The 19,572-nt window shown below is 34.6% G+C and overlaps 2 protein-coding genes across 3 annotated transcripts; one reads left to right on the forward strand and one right to left on the reverse strand.

The window, feature by feature from the left end:
* LOC111380407 (probable bifunctional methylthioribulose-1-phosphate dehydratase/enolase-phosphatase E1 1) lies at positions 1 to 6,324 on the forward strand. Of its 2 annotated transcripts, none has more exons than XM_023003965.1 (12): positions 1 to 377; positions 489 to 625; positions 1,086 to 1,181; positions 1,921 to 2,040; positions 3,109 to 3,198; positions 3,768 to 3,944; positions 4,035 to 4,190; positions 4,728 to 4,874; positions 4,985 to 5,086; positions 5,419 to 5,528; positions 5,642 to 5,760; positions 6,001 to 6,324. In XM_023003965.1, exons 1-12 carry the CDS (start codon positions 143 to 145, stop codon positions 6,090 to 6,092), a joined length of 1,581 nt encoding a protein of 526 aa, XP_022859733.1. In that variant the 5' UTR covers positions 1 to 142; the 3' UTR covers positions 6,093 to 6,324. The 2 variants fall into 2 exon arrangements, with proteins under 2 accessions (XP_022859733.1, XP_022859734.1); XM_023003966.1 differs by having other exon boundaries at positions 489 to 565.
* A 9,393-nt stretch (positions 6,325 to 15,717) lies between these two features.
* LOC111380395 (dynamin-related protein 5A) lies at positions 15,718 to 19,545 on the reverse strand. Its single transcript, XM_023003951.1, has 6 exons — positions 19,335 to 19,545; positions 18,511 to 18,939; positions 18,172 to 18,399; positions 17,909 to 18,104; positions 16,410 to 17,097; positions 15,718 to 16,190 (listed from the first exon to the last, which is right to left on the reverse strand). The coding sequence occupies exons 1-6, from the start codon at positions 19,494 to 19,496 to the stop codon at positions 16,004 to 16,006; spliced, it is 1,890 nt and encodes a 629-aa protein (XP_022859719.1). The 5' UTR covers positions 19,497 to 19,545; the 3' UTR covers positions 15,718 to 16,003.
* Positions 19,546 to 19,572: the final 27 nt, after the last annotated feature.

Consider the following 19,572-nt stretch of genomic DNA (forward strand, 5'->3'; position numbering starts at 1 on the left):
TTAATCCCAAATGGCCCAATAAAAATCCAGTCTTGACTCATCGCTGAGCAAACGCAATCAATTTCTACATTGAAAAGCCAGAAAAGAATCAATTTCCTTTCCACGCCAACGAAACACACACATATATACGTATACATACACCATGGCTGCAGCTCCAGCAGTCCCACTTGCCGTAAACGGAATTGTGAAAATGGCCACACCACCACAGGCATATTTAGAGAGCCATAAAATAAAAGAAACAAAAGCCCTTATTTCAGAGCTGTGCCGCCAGTTCTACCACCTGGGTTGGGTTTCTGGGACTGGTGGCAGCATCACCATCAAAGTCCATGATGACTCAATTCCGAAACCCCAACAACTTATTGTCATGTCTCCCTCAGGTACATGTTACATTTGGTGTGTTTTATTGGTCAATAACGCTAATTTTTTGTTTTGTTTTATTTTTTTCGGATTTTGTGAATGAAAACTGGGTTTTTGTGGGTGTTTTGTAGGTGTGCAGAAGGAAAGAATGGTCGATGAAGATATGTATGTGCTGTCACCAAATGGATCTGTTTTGTCTGAACCATTGGTAAAGCCATGGCCTCATAAACCTCCCAAATGTTCTGATTGCGCTCCCCTGTTCATGAAGGTGTATTTTACATGTATTCAGCCCCGTCTTTTGGTTGCCTCCAAATTTTGGGGTTTGGGGGTTTGATCATACTGAGTTTGAGTATTTGGATTGTATATTTAAGTTCTGCTGTTTGTCATTGCCACGATTGCTCTCACTGAAAATTCCATTTATAAGGCCGAAATGATATTGATGTAAAATTAAAGTCTTCTCTAAATTGGTGACTAGTATAAGTATTCACATCTTAAGAAGTATGAAGTTTGACTACTATAGCAGGTTTTATTGTTCTGGTATTTGGATAAATAGGTTTATAACTATTTTGAGCTATTTTTTTGGGACAACTGACAGTTACTGGTGAAAATGAAATCACTGTGATAGGACTTCAGTAAAGAATCTGCACATAAGGAGGATCTTAATTTGCCAATTTTTTTAATTTCTGGGTAAAATTTGTGTTAAGAGTAATGCTCATCCTGTTTCGCAGGCATATGAGATGCGTAATGCAGGTGCCGTCATCCACAGTCATGGAATGGAATCTTGCCTCGTAACTATGATCAGCCCATTATCAAAAGAATTTCGGGTACATATGTTAACTTGGCTGTTCAATAGATAGCAAGGATAAAGTCCAATTCCACAGTCCTCTTACATGATCCTTCACATATCCTTCGAGGTTCTTTAATTATTAGTATAGGAATGGACATTTTTCTTTTTGTTTCTTTTTCAGGTGTATCTGATACTAGTTTTTGGATGATTATAAATACAGATGATATGTTTGTGGATAAATGAAGTAATTTAAGAATATCATAGTAGAATGTGTTGATGCTATTCCTCCATTTGTTTTATTTATTTATTATATAACTTTTTTCACTGGTTTCTAATGGCTGAGTTGGGTCATATTTAAAGAGATTTATCAGAGTAAGCATTAACAGGGATTTCATATTCAAGAGAGAAACAGGATGGGACTGAAGCTTGTTCAGAGAGCTCACACCATACTAAATGTTTCCGTACTGAAGAAAGTTTATGAAGTTTGTTCTAGAAGTACAGAAATTAGTGTAGTGGTGCATTTGCATCCAATTATAGATTCTTATTTGAAATTTTGAATCTAGAAAATTAAAATTTTCCCCATAGACTTTACAAGGTCTGAATATTGTAAAGGAAAAGCATCACCCTCTCACAGATTCTTAGTCCCCTGCTCCTAGTAACATTTTTTCATAGCAAAATTGACTTATTTAGTTGTGACGTAAAAGTTGTCTAGATTTTTATGTTTTATGGTAATATCTCCTGAGCTTTCTTGTGGTGCCACTTTCCTCAATTTACAGATTACTCATATGGAAATGATCAAAGGAATTCAAGGGCATGGTTATTATGATGAGCTCGTGGTCCCGATTATAGAGAATACTGCCCATGAGAGAGAGCTCACAGAATCTCTTACCGAAGCAGTACGGTTTCTTCATTCTCTTTCATCCACATGCCTAAATGTGAGTGTTTGCACAAGAGTGCACATGGATGCGTGTAGGCGTGAGGACTTAATATTTTTCTGAGGAACAGTAAGAATTTTTTACATTAAATTGTGGATAAGATGGAAAGCTGACAGTTGTGGGATCTACATTTCAACAACCCCATACTAATGCACAAATCCTTATCTAGCAAAATTTTGGCATATACCATCATCCTTACACTTCAAATGAAGATATGAATGCATGCAGGCTTCCCAACAATTTATTCATAGGGTCGGACAGGTTGGAATTATTGCAACTCTTTTGATGCATGCTTTTTTTTTTTTTTTACCAAGCTTGTTATTATTTGTGGATCTGTACCATCACTTTCAAAATACTCTACAAGATGTTGCTGAAGTGCTCTGTAATTTATTGGTTATTTGAACATTTTCTTGGTGCAATGATCATCAAGGCCTAACATTTATTTGAGGAATGACTGATTCCATGCCACAAAAATCTTGTACTACTAATTCCAGTGGCGGTCTCAGTATCTCTATTACTTTTGCCTCCACTCAACTGGCCATAGAAAAATGTGGAAGCAAATATATTATTTTGCCAATTTCATTTTTTTTACATTTTATGGTGTATAATTTATTTCCTAATGTTGATGCATCTGTTTCTCGCCCTGAATGCCAGTGCTATTTACATTGTTAATAAACATTATAAGGGAGAAGTAACACATTGAAAAGGACAATTCTAAACAATTAAAATAAAAATGCCAGTTTCCACCAATACGATACTTGAAGCTAAGTTTGAAGATGAGATCCTTGATGCAGTGTGTTAGTGGCTGTTTGCTTGAGATAAAGAAGAATTGCAAAAAAAAAAAAAAAAGGAAAGCTGGCAGAATGTGATGATTGCAAAAGAAATGGAGGAGAATGATTGAACAAAATAATTATCACCATACAAAACTAACGGTTTTATAATTTGGTCTTTAAAGACTTTTGGAGACCACGTTTCCATGTCCAGTAATGACATTTTTCCACAGAGTAATTTTTAATCCTTGTTTTGCAGATCAAAGCATACCCAAAAACTACTGCTGTGCTTGTCCGGAACCATGGAATATACATATGGGGTGATTCTTGGATCAGTGCTAAAACTCAGGTACATGGAAGCTTATAGTATATAACCTTGATTTTTCTAAGAATATTGAATTTTTGTCTTCTCTCTGGTGATTGAATGAGTTTCACTCTTGATATCTTTCCAAAACTTATCTAATCTTTTCAAACTTCTCTCCAATATTAAGCTTCGGTTTGGGTGTCAAATTTCTTTTATTTATATCTAGATAGTAATCATGAGTGGATATACTGCAGACTTAGTACCATATTATCTCTTTTCCCTTCAATCCTTAAACGCTCATCTGGCGGCCTGAAAGTCTACTAAGCAGAGAATTCTTGGGCAGTTGGGGATACCATTTAAGATCAAAGACCTGAATTCTTGCTTTTGGGTTCTGTTAGCTAATTTTATCATTGCTGAGGTTGTTAGCTTAGTAGTCTTTTGATTGTCCACAATTATGACAAGAAGTATTTTGCCTTGATTGAAATAACAGTACGTTCAATGCTTCTGTTCATCCCTTGTGTCACTTGTGCTGGAGTATCAGAGACTAGTTAGCTTTATTATTATCATTGTTATTATGACATGTTATCATTTCAATTGACAACTTATTCTTCCAGGCTGAATGTTACCACTATCTCTTTGATGCTGCAATTAAACTCCATCAATTAGGATTAAACTGGTCAACTCCTTCTCATGGTCCGATTCATAGTTCCGATAGAGTTATAGGTTGGAATGGAAACGTTTCTACTAAGGCAGGGATTCTTTCTTCAAATAACGGCATTGAGCCATCAAGAGTAAGTTTCACGCTAATCTCGATTGCGCTAGAAATCTCTGGGTTCAGGCTTATTGTGTATTTTAATTTTGTCTAAATCATTTTGTTACAGCGCTGCGTTATATTGGACATTGAGGGAACCACCACTCCCATATCGTTTGTTACAGAGATTCTCTTTCCATATGCTCGTGAGAATGTGGGGAGGCATCTAGAACTGACGTATGATGAGGCAGAAACTCAAGATGATATTAAGCTACTGAAAGCTCAAGTAAACCATTTAGGATACCCTTTTGGATTTACTTTCTGAAAAGATTATGCCTTTTCTATCTTTTAAACATGCCAGTGAAAAAATTCATACTTTTTATTTTGCTCTAAATTGTAATTTTGCATGCCTATTTGACAATTAGCGTTAGCATATGAGAAATTTGTGCACAAAAATAAGTGAATTCACTTTCTGGTCCCTGAGAAAACACTAAATATATTAAACATTGGTTGACTACAAATTGGAAAGAGGGTCTATATTGCCTCACTTCTGTTGTATCACTAATATTGGTTCAGTTTGAAAGATGCTAACTACTTCAGAGCTCAGTGTCTTGTGCATATTATCCGGTCTTTTTTTATTTTTTATTTATTTAGAACTGTGAGTTTTGTAATGTGATCTACTCTTAATACATGTTTCTGGAGCTTCTTTTCCAAGCTCAGTAAAATATGTGCAAGAAAAAAATGTCAAAATATATTATTCATCAAGCAATTCCACTTGTTGAATGGTTGAGGATTTCATTTCTTATGGATTTTCCTCTTGCAGGTTCAAGAAGATCTAGAAAATGGTGTCTCTGGTGCAGTTCCCATCCCCTCTGATGTAGGGAAAGAGGAGGTGATTGCAGCTTTGGTTGCTAATGTGGAGGCAATGATCAAAGCTGACCGCAAAATTACATCCTTGAAGCAATTACAAGTAAGCCTGGTCATTGTTAAAAAGAATAATTTCTCTTTCATTCTAGGAAAGTTTCAGGTGAAGCGCATTTAACCTTTGTAAACTCTTCATTTTAACTTCCTCTCATGCAGGGTCACATATGGCGGACAGGATTTCAGAGAAATGAGATAGAGTCAGTCGTGTTTGATGATGTACCTGAAGCTCTGGAAAAGTGGCATGCCCTGGGAATCAAGGTTAACTTCACTTCCAACTTGTTTGTAGAGCCTGCAAATTTCTTTTTGGAAACTGTAGCTCCATCAGTATAACTGAAAGGTGTCGTAAGACCTGCTCACTGACTATGGCCCAACTAATCAGAAAAATGAAAAATCTAAACATTCATTATTCAAAGAAGCTGCACCAGGTGTCGATGAGTAGATTAGGTCTAGCTTTTATTTTTGACACAGGAAGCCTTCCCGAAGTGTTCTTTTCTCCATTTTAATTATTGTGCACCAAATTGCTCGAAAAGGATGCCAAAAGAACTTATAATCTTTGTTCATTTAACCATTTGTCTCTTTGCCCCCATCAGGTGTATATATATTCCAGTGGCAGCAGATTGGCACAAAGGCTCTTGTTTGGTAATACAAATTATGGGGACCTGCGAAAATACTTGTGCGGGTTCTTCGATACTACAGTGGGGTAAACTTTATACTTTCATGAAAATACTCAAAGCTTGAAATTGTTTCTTTGTCTATTGTCCGAAAATCTGTCCTATATTATGAAATTTGGTAAAACTTCTCTGTTGCCTGCAGGAATAAGAAAGAATCAAAAAGTTACGTTGAAATCACGGAATCCCTTGGAGTAGATAATCCATCGGAGATTCTATTTGTCACCGATGTCTATCAAGAAGCTACAGCTGCAAAATCAGCAGGTAGTTTGCTGGTTTCAAATTCTTTTTCATAAAGCTTTTATGAATTAAGTTGGAAGTAGTTGTGGATCCTATGAATGTATGGACAAAAAATATGTTTGGCCAGAAGTGATTAAAGTATATTCACTTTCCAAACATGCTCTAATCTGTTGATGCAAGAAGTAAACAGTTTTTCTACAGTTCAGTTAGAAACAGATTTTACCAAGATTTGTTGTAAATTCATCTTTTGCTATTATGTTTCAGGGCTGGACGTGATCATTTCTATCCGGCCCGGAAATGGACCCCTTCCCGAGAATCACGGGTTCAAGACAGTCAAGTCATTTTCAGAAATTTAAGAATGGATTTAGTTTCCTGTAAACTCGTTTACATTTGTCATAAACCATGATCCCATGAAGTAAATATTATATCTGGTTGTTCTGGCAAACTACGGATAACTTTTTGGTTTTTTCGCCCGGGTTTTCTTATTTGTTTGTGTTGCGTTATATTGTAATGAAATCTTATGTAATAATGTAAATGTTGCTTTCTGGTATTAATGGCCCGTTTGACATTACTTTTGAAAAGTCAAAAGCTTTTGAGACCCAGAATCAGTGCTATTGAAGTGTTTGGCTAATTCGATGAAAGTGTTTCTTTTAGCTAGAAGAGTTTTTAAAGGAGGTTGGTTCAATGTGATTTTCTCTAGAAATACTTTTCGAATATGAAGCTCTTTCGAAAATTAGTTTACAAACAAAGATTATGTTAGCTTTTTTACTACGAAGCAAAAATAAAAACCAGGGCAAACGGGCCCTAACTCTTCAACAACAAGAGTTGGTTTGTGAGCAGGCAGCAGTCAGCATTTCTTGATTCAACTTTTATATATGTTTAATTGTATTGGCAGTCACCTAACTTTTCACTCCAATTGCAAATTGGTCATTGAACTTTGATTTACAGACATTAGGTCGATATACTTCAATTTAGAAGCAATCAAATGACTCCATTTGGGTATCGTAAGACAACTTAATAGAAAATGATGTGTTGGCTGTTAAATCTAACGTGCGCATATGTGGCCATCCATGTGTGAAAATATGAAAAGAAAAAATATATATAATAAAAGAAAACGCAACAAAACATATCTTAGATGACTGATTGATAAGAATCTACTTCTAAAAAATTATAGTGTTGTAACATAAATTATCCCTTGTAAATCAATATTGAATGATAAGATATTTTTAACGATAAGCAAATCAGTGACAGAAGTTCATTAGTTCCCGATATATCCGCCCTGTGATTGTTCCAAGAAAACAAGAACCCTTTTCATTCATTAAATTAACTCTTTCTGCAAGAACAACTGTAATCTGAATCGTGAAGAAATTTTGAAAAATCAATTAGAAATTTTGCAAGATCATTCGCAATTTGAGTTGGTTGACTATTGAGCCAAAAGCAAGGAAACAAAGGAAAATGGGAAAAAAGTGGTTGCTTTATCTCTGCCTTCAGTCAATCTCTTGAACATTTAATTCTTATCCTAGAGTTTCCATTTCAAGTCAAACTACCCATTGATTGAGTGCTTCAACTTATTTTCAAAAAATAAAAGCAAATTACAGCTTTTATTACAAGTCAAATTTATACATCATAATTATACGATGAATGGGTCTAATAATAAATCATTGGAATATGGGGTGTAACACTCTCATTGGGGTGTGGAAATTGAAAATATTCAAAAGCTTATCTTGGATCCATGTCAACCCAATCATCACTGCTCAAACAAAGTTCCATTACTACTAAATTTGAGTAGTCCCACCTTGAAAAATACACTTCTTGGTTAAGTAAAACAACTTGAAACAAACCACCCACGCGGCCCCTCGGTAGCCTTCCCCCTCTCACCGGTCGACAAGCTTAAACGCAAGTAAACGCACAATAAATTCTAGATAGCAAGCTTGCAACTATAATTGTATATGTTGACACTATTAGTCCACTTTCAATAATTTAGGCTTTAAACCTCATGTCTAGGAATCTTGTTGCGTCACATGGGTGGGAGAGTTCGCTATGCAAGTGTCAAAAATAATTATTGTGCACGATCGTCTAACAATGTGTGCAACATACACCTCGGGAACTTAAGATTTAGGTGTACACATGCCTATATCTCTCTCCCTAAAACATAAACAAACAAGAGTTGTGATTTGATGTCCACCCAATAATTCATTGACATATCACTTTAAATTAATATATCTAACTTTTTCTCTCACGCATACTTGTGCTTAAAAATAGGTGTAAAATGATATATCAATGAATCATTGATTGACAACAGGTTGGATAGTCAATTTTGGATAGTAAATCTCAATTCAACAAACAAAGACATGAATATAACAATACTATAGATATGTTTGGCTAAACTTATTAGCACCTACTATTCATTTATTATCCATGCATTTATTAAGACCTACCATTACCATTCTCTTCTTTAAAAGTTATTAATAATTTTATCCAAACACACACTATAAATTAATAATCTGCTAATAAAATGAATTTGATCCAAGGAATTTTTTTTTTAAAGGGAAAAATGTAGCCATTAGAATTTGTACCTTTTTCCTATGTTTTAAGTGCATATATGCTTGATACTGACGCAATAAGATTCATGGATTTTTCCCAGTTTTTTAGTGCATTTATTCTCCACTGATAAAGATTAGAAAGCATGTATAAACTCATAGAATCTTCATAGAATACGAACTTGATTCATGAATGAACTGTTCATTCTTCTTGTTGCAGCGTCAAGAAAATTTGTCCCTTTTTTCTGCTGAAAAAGTTATGACCTGACCTTTTTTTATAACTTTAACTTGAAAAAATAAAGAATAATGTTATTCATCAAGATTGACGATAAACAGTAATTCATAAAATAATTAAGTGACATTAATTGATAAGCTATTTTATTTGTAGAATACGAGTCTTATTTAGTCCCTTATTTGGTTTAGAACAAAGCAAAATTTTAATACATTTTTATAAAAATTAATGCAATATATGGTTGAACAGTTGTGAATCGTATAAAATGTGTAGTTAAAATTCATTATTGACTTTGATTTAGATTTTAATCAACTTTTTTTAACTGAACCTACTGGGGCTTAATATGAGATTAACACTTAAAAATGTCATCTAAATGAGGTAAAGAGAGAATAATCTATGATCTAATTGAAAAATAAGAGAATTTGTAGAAATTAAGTTGAGAGAGAGAGAGAGGGGGGGTGGGGCAAGTGGGGGCCAAATGCAATGGTGGGGTTGGGAATTTTTGGGCATGAGCATCAAGTAGACAGACAGGGTGGGGTGAATTTTAAGATGAATGCATTTGATCATTGACTTCAGAGCCTTAAGGCTGCCCCTTCTCTGCCAAAGAAGAATGTGGTGTGATTGAGATTGGGATTGGGATTGGGATTGGGGATGTCAACATTTCATCACGAGTTCTCAAATTCGTCGTTTATTGAAGATGTGATGTATTTTAATACATTGAATAAAATAATATAATTTTTTATTTGCTAATTTTGAAATTTTAATGATGAATATGATTATTCAACAAAATTTATGACAAGACGCATAACGACGTAAACCATGAAAAGAGTACATGAGAACACTATTTTCCTCTATTCTGTAACTATCATTTCTCGTAAATCGTAATTAATTAATTTTTTAATATTATACTTTTAGTTCTAAGTGTCACATGTTCGATGTTCTCCTCTAAATCTATTTTCTTCTTTATTACCAAAATAGTGATTTGATAAAATAAAATTAAAAAAAAAAAAAAAAAAAAAGTGGGAATGAAACTCCCATCAATTGGAAATTAAGAAAGTGGGGAACCAAATGTCCTAAACGCTCCTTATTCGAATCTCTCATTATTCATTTGCATGATAATAAATATATCCATAGTGGGAGTTTCTATATATCAAATAACCATCTAATTCATCGAGAGAAATATATATCAGAATGTAATACATCAAAATCAACTCTATACAAAGAGGTCCACTCAAGTAGAATTTCTAAATCCACTATCAATAATCATCAAGCACATGTTATGACACGACCAATAACTAAGCAAAAGAGTCAAGCCAAAATTGTTCTAAGTAAAAAATTGGGATTTAGTATTGTCACATAATATTAATAACCGAAGAAACCGCTCAAATCCAATTATACATGGAAGCAAGTATTAAACCGAAGCCTAAGAATGTCAACGAGTCGAGTCGAGTAGGTTTACGAACCGAAACTTGAGGCTCGAATTCGTCTAAAGTAAAAATAATTTCGCCTTTTTTTAGCCCATGCAAAGTTGAGCTTTAATTGCTCAGTCAAAAAAATCTAAGCTCAATCTAAACTTTCGGTTCGAACCTTATCGAGTCGAGTCAGCTCACTTTTTTTGCATTTTTGTTTTTTTATTAGCTGCTCGTTACAGGTAGTGTGTTGCTGCCTTTTATCATCATTCTTTTCTTTTCTTTTCTTTTCTTTTCCTTTTTTTTTTTTTTTTTAATTTAAGGGTCGGGTCGAAAATGGCCAGTGACATGAGCTAACCAATGCGGTCGTCGAACCACAGGGGCCTAAGCCCCAATATGGGGCCCAATCCTACCAAGCCTTGAGCCGGGCCAAGTCATGGACAGCCTGAATCGACAAACCAAATTGACATTCCTACTGAAGCCTTAGACTCATATAATGGAGCCCACATTGATGCTTGTGTTAAAGGTCGACATTAGAGGAAGATTTTCAATAAGTAAACTTGTATATATCAGTGCGTTACCTATATTTATATTGCAGAAAAATTAACAAACCACCTACTTTCCGTACCCCTACTGTCCATTCTTCTATATAAATAAAAAATAATGGTTACTTACTCAAATTGTTATGAATTTACTACCCTGTTTCATGTATGCATTTAATAAAAATAAAAATTGAAACACAAACCAAAAAAAGCTCTTAACTTTTTGAACAACCTCCCAGTGTTTCGTAGCAAACAATGTTATTCATCAACAATGGTGATTGCCAACAATCATATCCCAAATTCATTCAACAAGGGCTATTGTCACATGGATTGTAGTTCATCATGAATAACATTTCTCTTTAGTGGTAGACAATTTATATAAAATAATGAAAGTAATTCATAAAATAATTAAGTGACATTAATTGATAAGCTATTTTATTTGTAGAATACGAGTCTTATTTAGTCCCTTATTTGGTTTAGAACAAAGCAAAATTTTAATACATTTTTATAAAAATTAATGCAATATATGGTTGAACAGTTGTGAATCGTATAAAATGTGTAGTTAAAATTCATTATTGACTTTGATTTAGATTTTAATCAACTTTTTTTAACTGAACCTACTGGGGCTTAATATGAGATTAACACTTAAAAATGTCATCTAAATGAGGTAAAGAGAGAATAATCTATGATCTAATTGAAAAATAAGAGAATTTGTAGAAATTAAGTTGAGAGAGAGAGAGAGGGGGGGTGGGGCAAGTGGGGGCCAAATGCAATGGTGGGGTTGGGAATTTTTGGGCATGAGCATCAAGTAGACAGACAGGGTGGGGTGAATTTTAAGATGAATACATTTGATCATTGACTTCAGAGCCCCTTCTCTGCCAAAGAAGAATGTGGTGTGATTGAGATTGAGATTGGGATTGGGATTGGGGATGTCAACATTTCATCACGAGTTCTCAAATTCGTCGTTTATTGAAGATGTGATGTATTTTAATACATTGAATAAAATAATATAATTTTTTATTTGCTAATTTTGAAATTATAATGATGAATATGATTATTCAACAAAATTTATGACAAGACGCATAACGACGTAAACCATGAAAAGGGTACATGAGAACACTATCTTCCTCTATTCTGTAACTATCATTTCTCGTAAATCGTAATTAATTAATTTTTTAATATTATACTTTTAGTTCTAAGTGTCACATTTTCGATGTTTTCCTCTAAATCTATTTTCTTCTTTTTTACCCAAATAGTGATTTGATAAAAAAAAAAAAAAAAAAAAAAGGGGAAAAAAAAAAAAAAAAAAAATGATTTTATATACACATGTTTGGATTGATCTCACTATGCTATCAATGTGCAGTCTAAGATCTTCAAAAATTTTCCTATTTCTCGCCATTTATATGTGATAAACTGTGCAAGTAAGCACAATTCTTTTGGATTTGCTATGCCAAGATATCCCTCGGCCCTCCTTTTCTACTTATTGAATAGACTGCTGATTAACTAGGTGACTTGATTGACACATTTTATAAAGTTATGTGATGGATCCATAACAAATTAAAGTTTAGTAGCCAAGGTGATAGCAAGTGCAAAGCACACTATATATATACAGACACAACCTAATAGGGTACAAAGATAAGAACTAAATCACAGGGGCCTAAGCCCCAATATGGGGCCCAATCCTACCAAGCCTTGAGCCGGGCCAAGTCATGGACAGCCTGAATCGACAAACCAAATTGACATTCCTACTGAAGCCTTAGACTCATATAATGGAGCCCACATTGATGCTTGTGTTAAAGGTCGACATTAGAGGAAGATTTTCAATAAGTAAACTTGTATATATCAGTGCGTTACCTATATTTATATTGCAGAAAAATTAACAAACCACCTACTTTCCGTACCCCTACTGTCCATTCTTCTATATAAATAAAAAATAATGGTTACTTACTCAAATTGTTATGAATTTACTACCCTGTTTCATGTATGCATTTTCAATCACGGTCAACTTTTCAAACTCCTTTTCTCCAACGTCAATCCTTTTTAAGGGAAAATTTCACTATTGGTCCTCAATCTATTGTCCAGTAACAAGTTAATCCCATTATTTTATCCTCGTTATCAGTCCTCAATTCTAGAACAGTCCAATCTTTGTAAATTTATTAGTCAAATTCCATTCTCGATAACTATGCTTTTACTCTATTTCATTCGAGTAATTGCAATTCTATTTTGTTTAGTTAGATAACTATATGTTAAGTTGATTTCAATTAGGCATTTCTATATAATTTCATCACATGAACGTATAAAAATTGATGTTATATTGGTCAATGAATGATGTTCACTATTTATTTCAATGAAGTTGTACTTATTTCAAGTCAACAACTAACCATTATCTGTAATTACCATCATTCTTTAGTTGTAACGTCATCGATTGTCGTCGGTGCAATTGCACAAAGTTACCTTATTTGAAATCTAATTAATGCATAATTTTAGATTGAAATCAAATCAAAATGTGACTACCCAATTGAAATAATAATAAAGTATAATCACACATTAAACAAATTGAAGTACAATTACCTGATTAAACTAAATTAAAAGTATAGTATCGTGAACAAAGTTTACTCTTAAATCATTACATACAAATCACTTTAAATTTCTAAGCGTGAATCCAAGCTAAAAAAAAATCAAATATATCTTTATAAAATTAGACATATGAAGACCACATAAGATTTTAACAACAATTTGATATGTTTTCTTTAGTGAGAACTTATTATGTAACTCTAGTAAAAGGGTTGTAAACCTGGTTACTCATTTTCAAAGGTAGAGGCCAACTCGTTCTTTGAACAATAGATTAGTGACAATTAGTGCAATTTTCCCATCTTTTTAACCTGGAAAAGTTAAATGTGTTAGGTAAATGTATATATTAGTTGGCATTGATTTTGGCTTTTTTTCTTTTTCTTTTTCTTTTTCTTTTTCTTTTTTTTTTTTTTTTTTTGGGTGCTGGAAAAAGTAAATCCTAACTTCATTATTGCTCCCTCTAATTGGTGTATTATCTTAATTAATACCCACTAAGTCCTCTAGTATTAATTAATTCCAAAAAGAGCCTAATTACAAGGTTCTATCTTCAACTTGGCCTCAAATATATCTGAAATTATAAAAAATAAAAAAAAACACAAATTAGTTGACAAGTTATCGGAGATGAGGCAATTAGAATAACGAGCGTGAAATGTGGAGCCTCGATCAAAAATCAACACAAATCAATGAATTGATAAAGTTTCGCTCTTTCTGTTAGAATAAACTTATAGTGGGCCTCAACATCTGAATTAAGTTTAAAATTCACCAATGAATTTCTATGACACATTACCGGAGCTTAACATATAATGAGCATGGATTAAAATGTATGTACAGAGGGGGGACTACCGAATCGTGTCCCCCCCTCACATAACACGCGGGCCCCGCGTGTATTAAATAATGTCGAGTCGTAGCCCCCATCTTCTATTGTGAGTAGTAGATAAATGATTAGGTAAAATATTCGATACATGTAGCATTATCCAATGAGCATTGATGTTCTCGATTACAGAAATAGGTCTAACATACATATCACTAACCAGAATAGAAGATTCATTTTCATAAAAAATAAAAATAAAAAAGGAATTTGGCAACACATTTTTTAGTATCCCAAGAAAAATTGATTTGCTGGAAGCATAAATTGGGTAACGAATCTGTTGATCTAAAAAATGCGCTAACAAAATCTCGTTCACCCTCCCTCCACATATATTACCCACATACTGAAACACCCCGTTAAAATGCAAAGGCCACCGATCGAGAAAAAATGCTTCACGACTATTTGCACTTCGACAATCAAGTCAATGGATGGAAATGATTTAATATAAGCGCGACAGAGGCAGAGGGGTCTTTGGCTAGGGTTAAATTACTTACCTTGATTATGAAATGATATCGCATATATATAGATGGAAGAAAATGCGCCATGATGGGCCGTTAAAGCGGGCCATAGTATAAGTCCAATAAGAGGTTGCACGATGTTACTTAATTTAACAGGCACAATCCAATGGAATAATCAATGCCGAATTAGCCAATGTGGAATCCACTCCATCACGTGCATGCCACGTAATTTATAAATATAACAAAATCCTTAAGCCACTTCATTAACTCTATCAGTTTTAGTAATAAAGACACGTATTGCATTGTCGAATTAAAATAAAAATATAAGGTTAATTATCAAATCAAAACATATTAAAGTTAGGTGACATCCCTCGAAGTTTCCTCACATGGGGTTGGTACTGTCCGCAGCAAAGTCACTGAAATAATATTTTAAGATAAGCTGAAGTGACTTTGTTTTTACTTAAAATGAGATTATTAATTAAAAACTTGTTAATTATAATTAATTAATTCTTGGACAGTCACTGCGCGTGCTGATACAGTCAGATTATTAATATCTCTTTTATATATATTGCAATTAAATATTTTAAGAATTATTTTAATTAATCTCATTAGGAGTAACATATGTGGAAGTTACCAACTCTCACCAGAAACTCTATTGAATGGTTAAAAGATTCATTTAAATGTAAAAATATTGACAGACAAATTTCTTTTCTTCTCATTTTGAAAGTGGCCGTCACATTAATAAATTCCATATTAGGTCAATTCGAACCTGTTCTATGACTTATTTTCAACCTATTAATTTTCTATTTAATTGAAATTCTCAAAAGCTATATTTGGTATAAAGATTTCATCATCCCCCCCTTAGGAGGAAAGAATGGTCTGGTCATCTTTCTTACGACTCGTTACTACAGGTTCGAAAACCCCTTCGGCTTCTTCCATTAAAAAAAAAAAAAAAAAAAAAAATTTTTCCTATCCTTAATCGTTAATATCGTCTTGGAGTGCATTCATTCAATGTTCATTTTGTATTTCATTAAAATTGAGGCTAATCCTAATATTAATGTTATTCTGTCCAACTTAATCCTTTAACGAGAAAAAGAATCGACTAGTCTATATTGAAGGTAGGGACAATAAGTTAGGCGAGCGAGCGAGCAACACGAAATAATAAGAAATTTAGAAACTCAAGTTATATGAATTAAGTATCAAAGAAGAAACTTGAGCCATCATGAAATAAATTCAGTTACATAGTTGACATTCTTTTAGATAGATTACCAATAATAAGCAAATTATTGATGTTTAGGTATAATGCAGTAGTCAAGATGGTAATGAATGACAGATGAAAATTTGGGGACTACTAGCATTCATTTTATAAATTTATTTTTCATTATATCAACCATTTCAACGACATTCACCATTTCAGAAAGAAACACAGTATATTTCTGTACTAAATGTTACAAAGAACAAGCCATATGATAAGTAATGGCACTTGCATTAGTGAAAGGCACTCACTTCCATAGAAAATAATATCCCGGTAGAGCTATGAGTTTCTAAAAAATGTGAAAAAAGAAGGAATTTCCACCTTGTCTTGTCAATGTCGAATGCAAATCCATCAACGAGAGGTTTCTGTGGAAGTGAAATGATATATCTCTGTTAAAGAGATCTGGCAATATTTTTGAACTCGTTCAAGCATGAATGCAGTATTTTTTGACGCTTCTGAACGGAAAGTCTTTCTTTTTCTAGTGAATCAATTGCGCCAGGTGCAACAAACATCTCCATGAATTTCTCATCACTCACAGCAAATAAATCCAATCCAAGCGCCACCATAAGATGCTCACGGCTGCACAATTAGAAAGACGATCTTTAATAAGCCGATTCTGATTAAATCATTGGCATATATTAAGCGTTAATGGATTAGTGGGTTGGATGTGGACAACACCACAAGAGGAAACAACTATTTGGCATGTACATTTTTTTCATGAAGCACATTCAGATACTATTTGCAATAAACATTAACATAGACAAGGATGATTCATAACAAAGAAGAATATTAACCTACCAAGGAGTTAGAAAGCCCGAATTTAAAGTTGATGCCACACTCCGCTCAACCAGAATTTCACGAATTCGTGCAAAATGCTGTGCAGCTGATGAACATATCTCTAAATAAGTTGATCCTGATTTGGAACGAGCATCCCCACTCCCAAATAGAAGGCTACCACCATCTTGGCCCTTCAAAGGATCCAAATTTCTGTTACTGCCTGTGATTCTAGATTGGCGTTTTCTTGCTCCAACTTCAATGCAATGTCCAAGTTCCTTTTTGATCGGATAGTTTCCATCACATGGCTGATCAGGCGATGGAGTCTCGGGCACTGTCATCTGGCAATCTTTAAGACCTTCTCTAGCTTCAGCTACTTTCCCTGGTGTGGTTTCATCTTTTTCTGGGGGTATGTTTTCTTGGTCATTCATAATTTCCTTGCGCAATGCAGGCCGACCCCCATCAGATAGCTCAAGACAAAATGAACCAGCTGATGCTTGGTTGAATCGATGAATTGAGTTTACACCAGAATCGAAACTCCCCCGGAAGTCCTCGTAGCAGACCTGAGAATACGGGCTTGTTACTGAATCAAGATGGTACCTAACTACTTGTTTGCACTGCTCAGCGAGATCCTTTATGAAGCAATTGTACGAGTGCCTCAAAGCAGCATGAAAAGCAACATAGCCATCAATTTCTCCAGATTTTTTACCACCTGAAAAACAAAAAATGAATCCTATCCACGAGCTCATTTCTTTTTTTCCACATACATCCTCATACTTACATGTAAATATGCATCTTAAATCTAGAAATTAGGCCGTGTACAAGGGGACGAATACAACATACACTCATCAGGCAATTGGAAGGTTTATGGACCAAATAAGGAATGTGGAGGCTCATTCACGATGAAAGAATTCTAGATCTTCCATAATGGTAATCTCACTCACGGCTCATTCACGAAATTTGCACAGTTACATAATACAAAGGGACACTAAACAAAGAACATCAATTAAGCGCTAAAGCCAGTTAAATTTTTTGACATTTCTGTCCTGCAACAGAAATTACCCCAAAGCGTCTGCACAGAGAAGAAAATGAAATGAAATTAGATTGGACTCCTAGCCCCTCTTTCATTCTCTCTTTTCCCTTTCATGCCTGTGGCAACCTGGCAATCCCTCTCTCCCCTTCATTAAACGAACCTTCAAGTGGGCAAAGGTGGTGTCAAATGTAGTCCAGCTATGATAAGATCCATTGCCAAATACAGTGTAACAGTGTATCCATAATAATAATTTTATATAAACCTTGTCCAATGAAAAACAATCACTTTATCGACGTACAACTACAATAATTATCCACCTAGTCATTGTCATCCTTAAAAGTCTAAGACTGCACTGAGTAATGATCATATTGCTAATGAATCTGATCTCTTCAATTTACCGAATGGAAACTAAAATAGCATTTGAAAATGGCAATTTTTATAGATTTCTTATTGAAGGAGACTTTAACGAAAAAGAGACATGGAGTCTTACCGACAGACGGATGGTGTCGATCTCTCTCAACAGCAATATCAAATAGATTGCCTAAAACACAAGATAGCCGATCGCATGCTAAGTCAAGAAGGGGAGCAAGCCATGATCTTGCTGCAGCACGTGCAATTTCTGCAGCTGCCTCTGCCACACCTCTATTCCCACCTCGGCCAGCATGGGCAAGTAAAATATTTGCTACCTGTCATATAAATACAATAAATTTCATTTTCTGGCTTCTCCCAAAATTTTACTTACTTTAAAAATACCTTTTCCCTTGATACAGCAGGGCATTCCACGGAATATGTAGCACATCGAAACTCATGCACCACCCTTTCAAATGCAGCACCACCATAAAGACGAAGGGTAGCATTTGGAGGCTTTACATCTTCTGTAACACCTGGCCAACCACCTAAACCACTCTCCGATTTTTCCTCATCAGTTGTTTTTCCCCATTGCTCTGGTGCAGGATCAGCAGCTCCGTCAAGAACTGCTCCCTTTACCAATAACAAAACAACCACTATTTAAATTTCTAATCCAGATTTTAAATTCAAAAAGAGCACAAGGCTCAAAAGAAAAATATGAGCTTTTCACATATAAATATAGACCAGATGATTGCATATAGAAGCAGCATGCAACATGGCAGATCTCCGAAGATGAGCAACGTTGGAAGTTGCCTGTATTTTAGTCTCTATTCTGTCCAAATCAGCAGTGACTTCAGAATAGCGCCGCTCTAGCAAGGATAATGTGGTTGGAGTAGCTTCTTTGTATTTCTTTTGAAGCTCAGATTCCAAATAATCTCTGAGGCAACCAAAACCAATGTAAGATTTGTACTTTTCCTCGTTAAAACCCCCTTTGACACTGTCATGCAGATAGTGCAATACTTCTGCATCTACCTGTGATATTTGCCTACGGAACTCTTCATTGGGAACTGTGTTCCTATCTTTTGGCAGGGCAACAAAAAACGGCTGTGTATTCTCTCCAAGGTACCCATTTGCACCAAAATAACGATCCACTTCCCAACGGTCATTGAACTCCTGAAATATTAACACAATCATAATCACAGTAAATCTTGAAGTAATAGATTCTTCAAGATTGACCAAAGAAGTGGATGATCAAAAAGTAATTAAGCTTTCATCAGTATACAGATTTAATAACAGAACTCATCCCGTCTATGATAGAAAATAATTTGTTTGAATTTTTTCCATTAGATAACTATTCTTGGTAGAAGAATTGATGAATTTATCAGGAATATCTCCACAACATAGCGAGTCAATGATACTGCATCCAAAAAATTTAGATTAACTTGCACATGCAAGAAGCAGATGTTGATATGAAAGCTACTGACATCCGGTTGCCTGTGATGAGTTCACACTTTGACTGGAAATGACTGATATATTTAACTGAAAGCACTCAATAAATTCGTGCTTACCTTGAGCCGGTTATCAAATTTGGAGACAACAATTATGGTCCGTTTTAATGCCGGATCAATTTCACGAATGGAATCCAACCACAATGACGAGCACCACTCAACGCTACTCTGTTGGAGAAACAAAAGAATGCGATGTGGCGGACTAGCTAAGGACTTGACCATTGACAAAATTTCATCCGGTGTATTCTCAGGTTCACCTTTCTTTGACTGCCAACATAATTTGAAACATGATAACTTC

The sequence above is a fragment of the Olea europaea genome, unplaced genomic scaffold (genome assembly GCF_002742605.1).
Source record: "Olea europaea var. sylvestris unplaced genomic scaffold, O_europaea_v1 scaffold2137, whole genome shotgun sequence".
In the NCBI taxonomy this organism is placed as follows: domain Eukaryota; kingdom Viridiplantae; phylum Streptophyta; class Magnoliopsida; order Lamiales; family Oleaceae; genus Olea; species Olea europaea.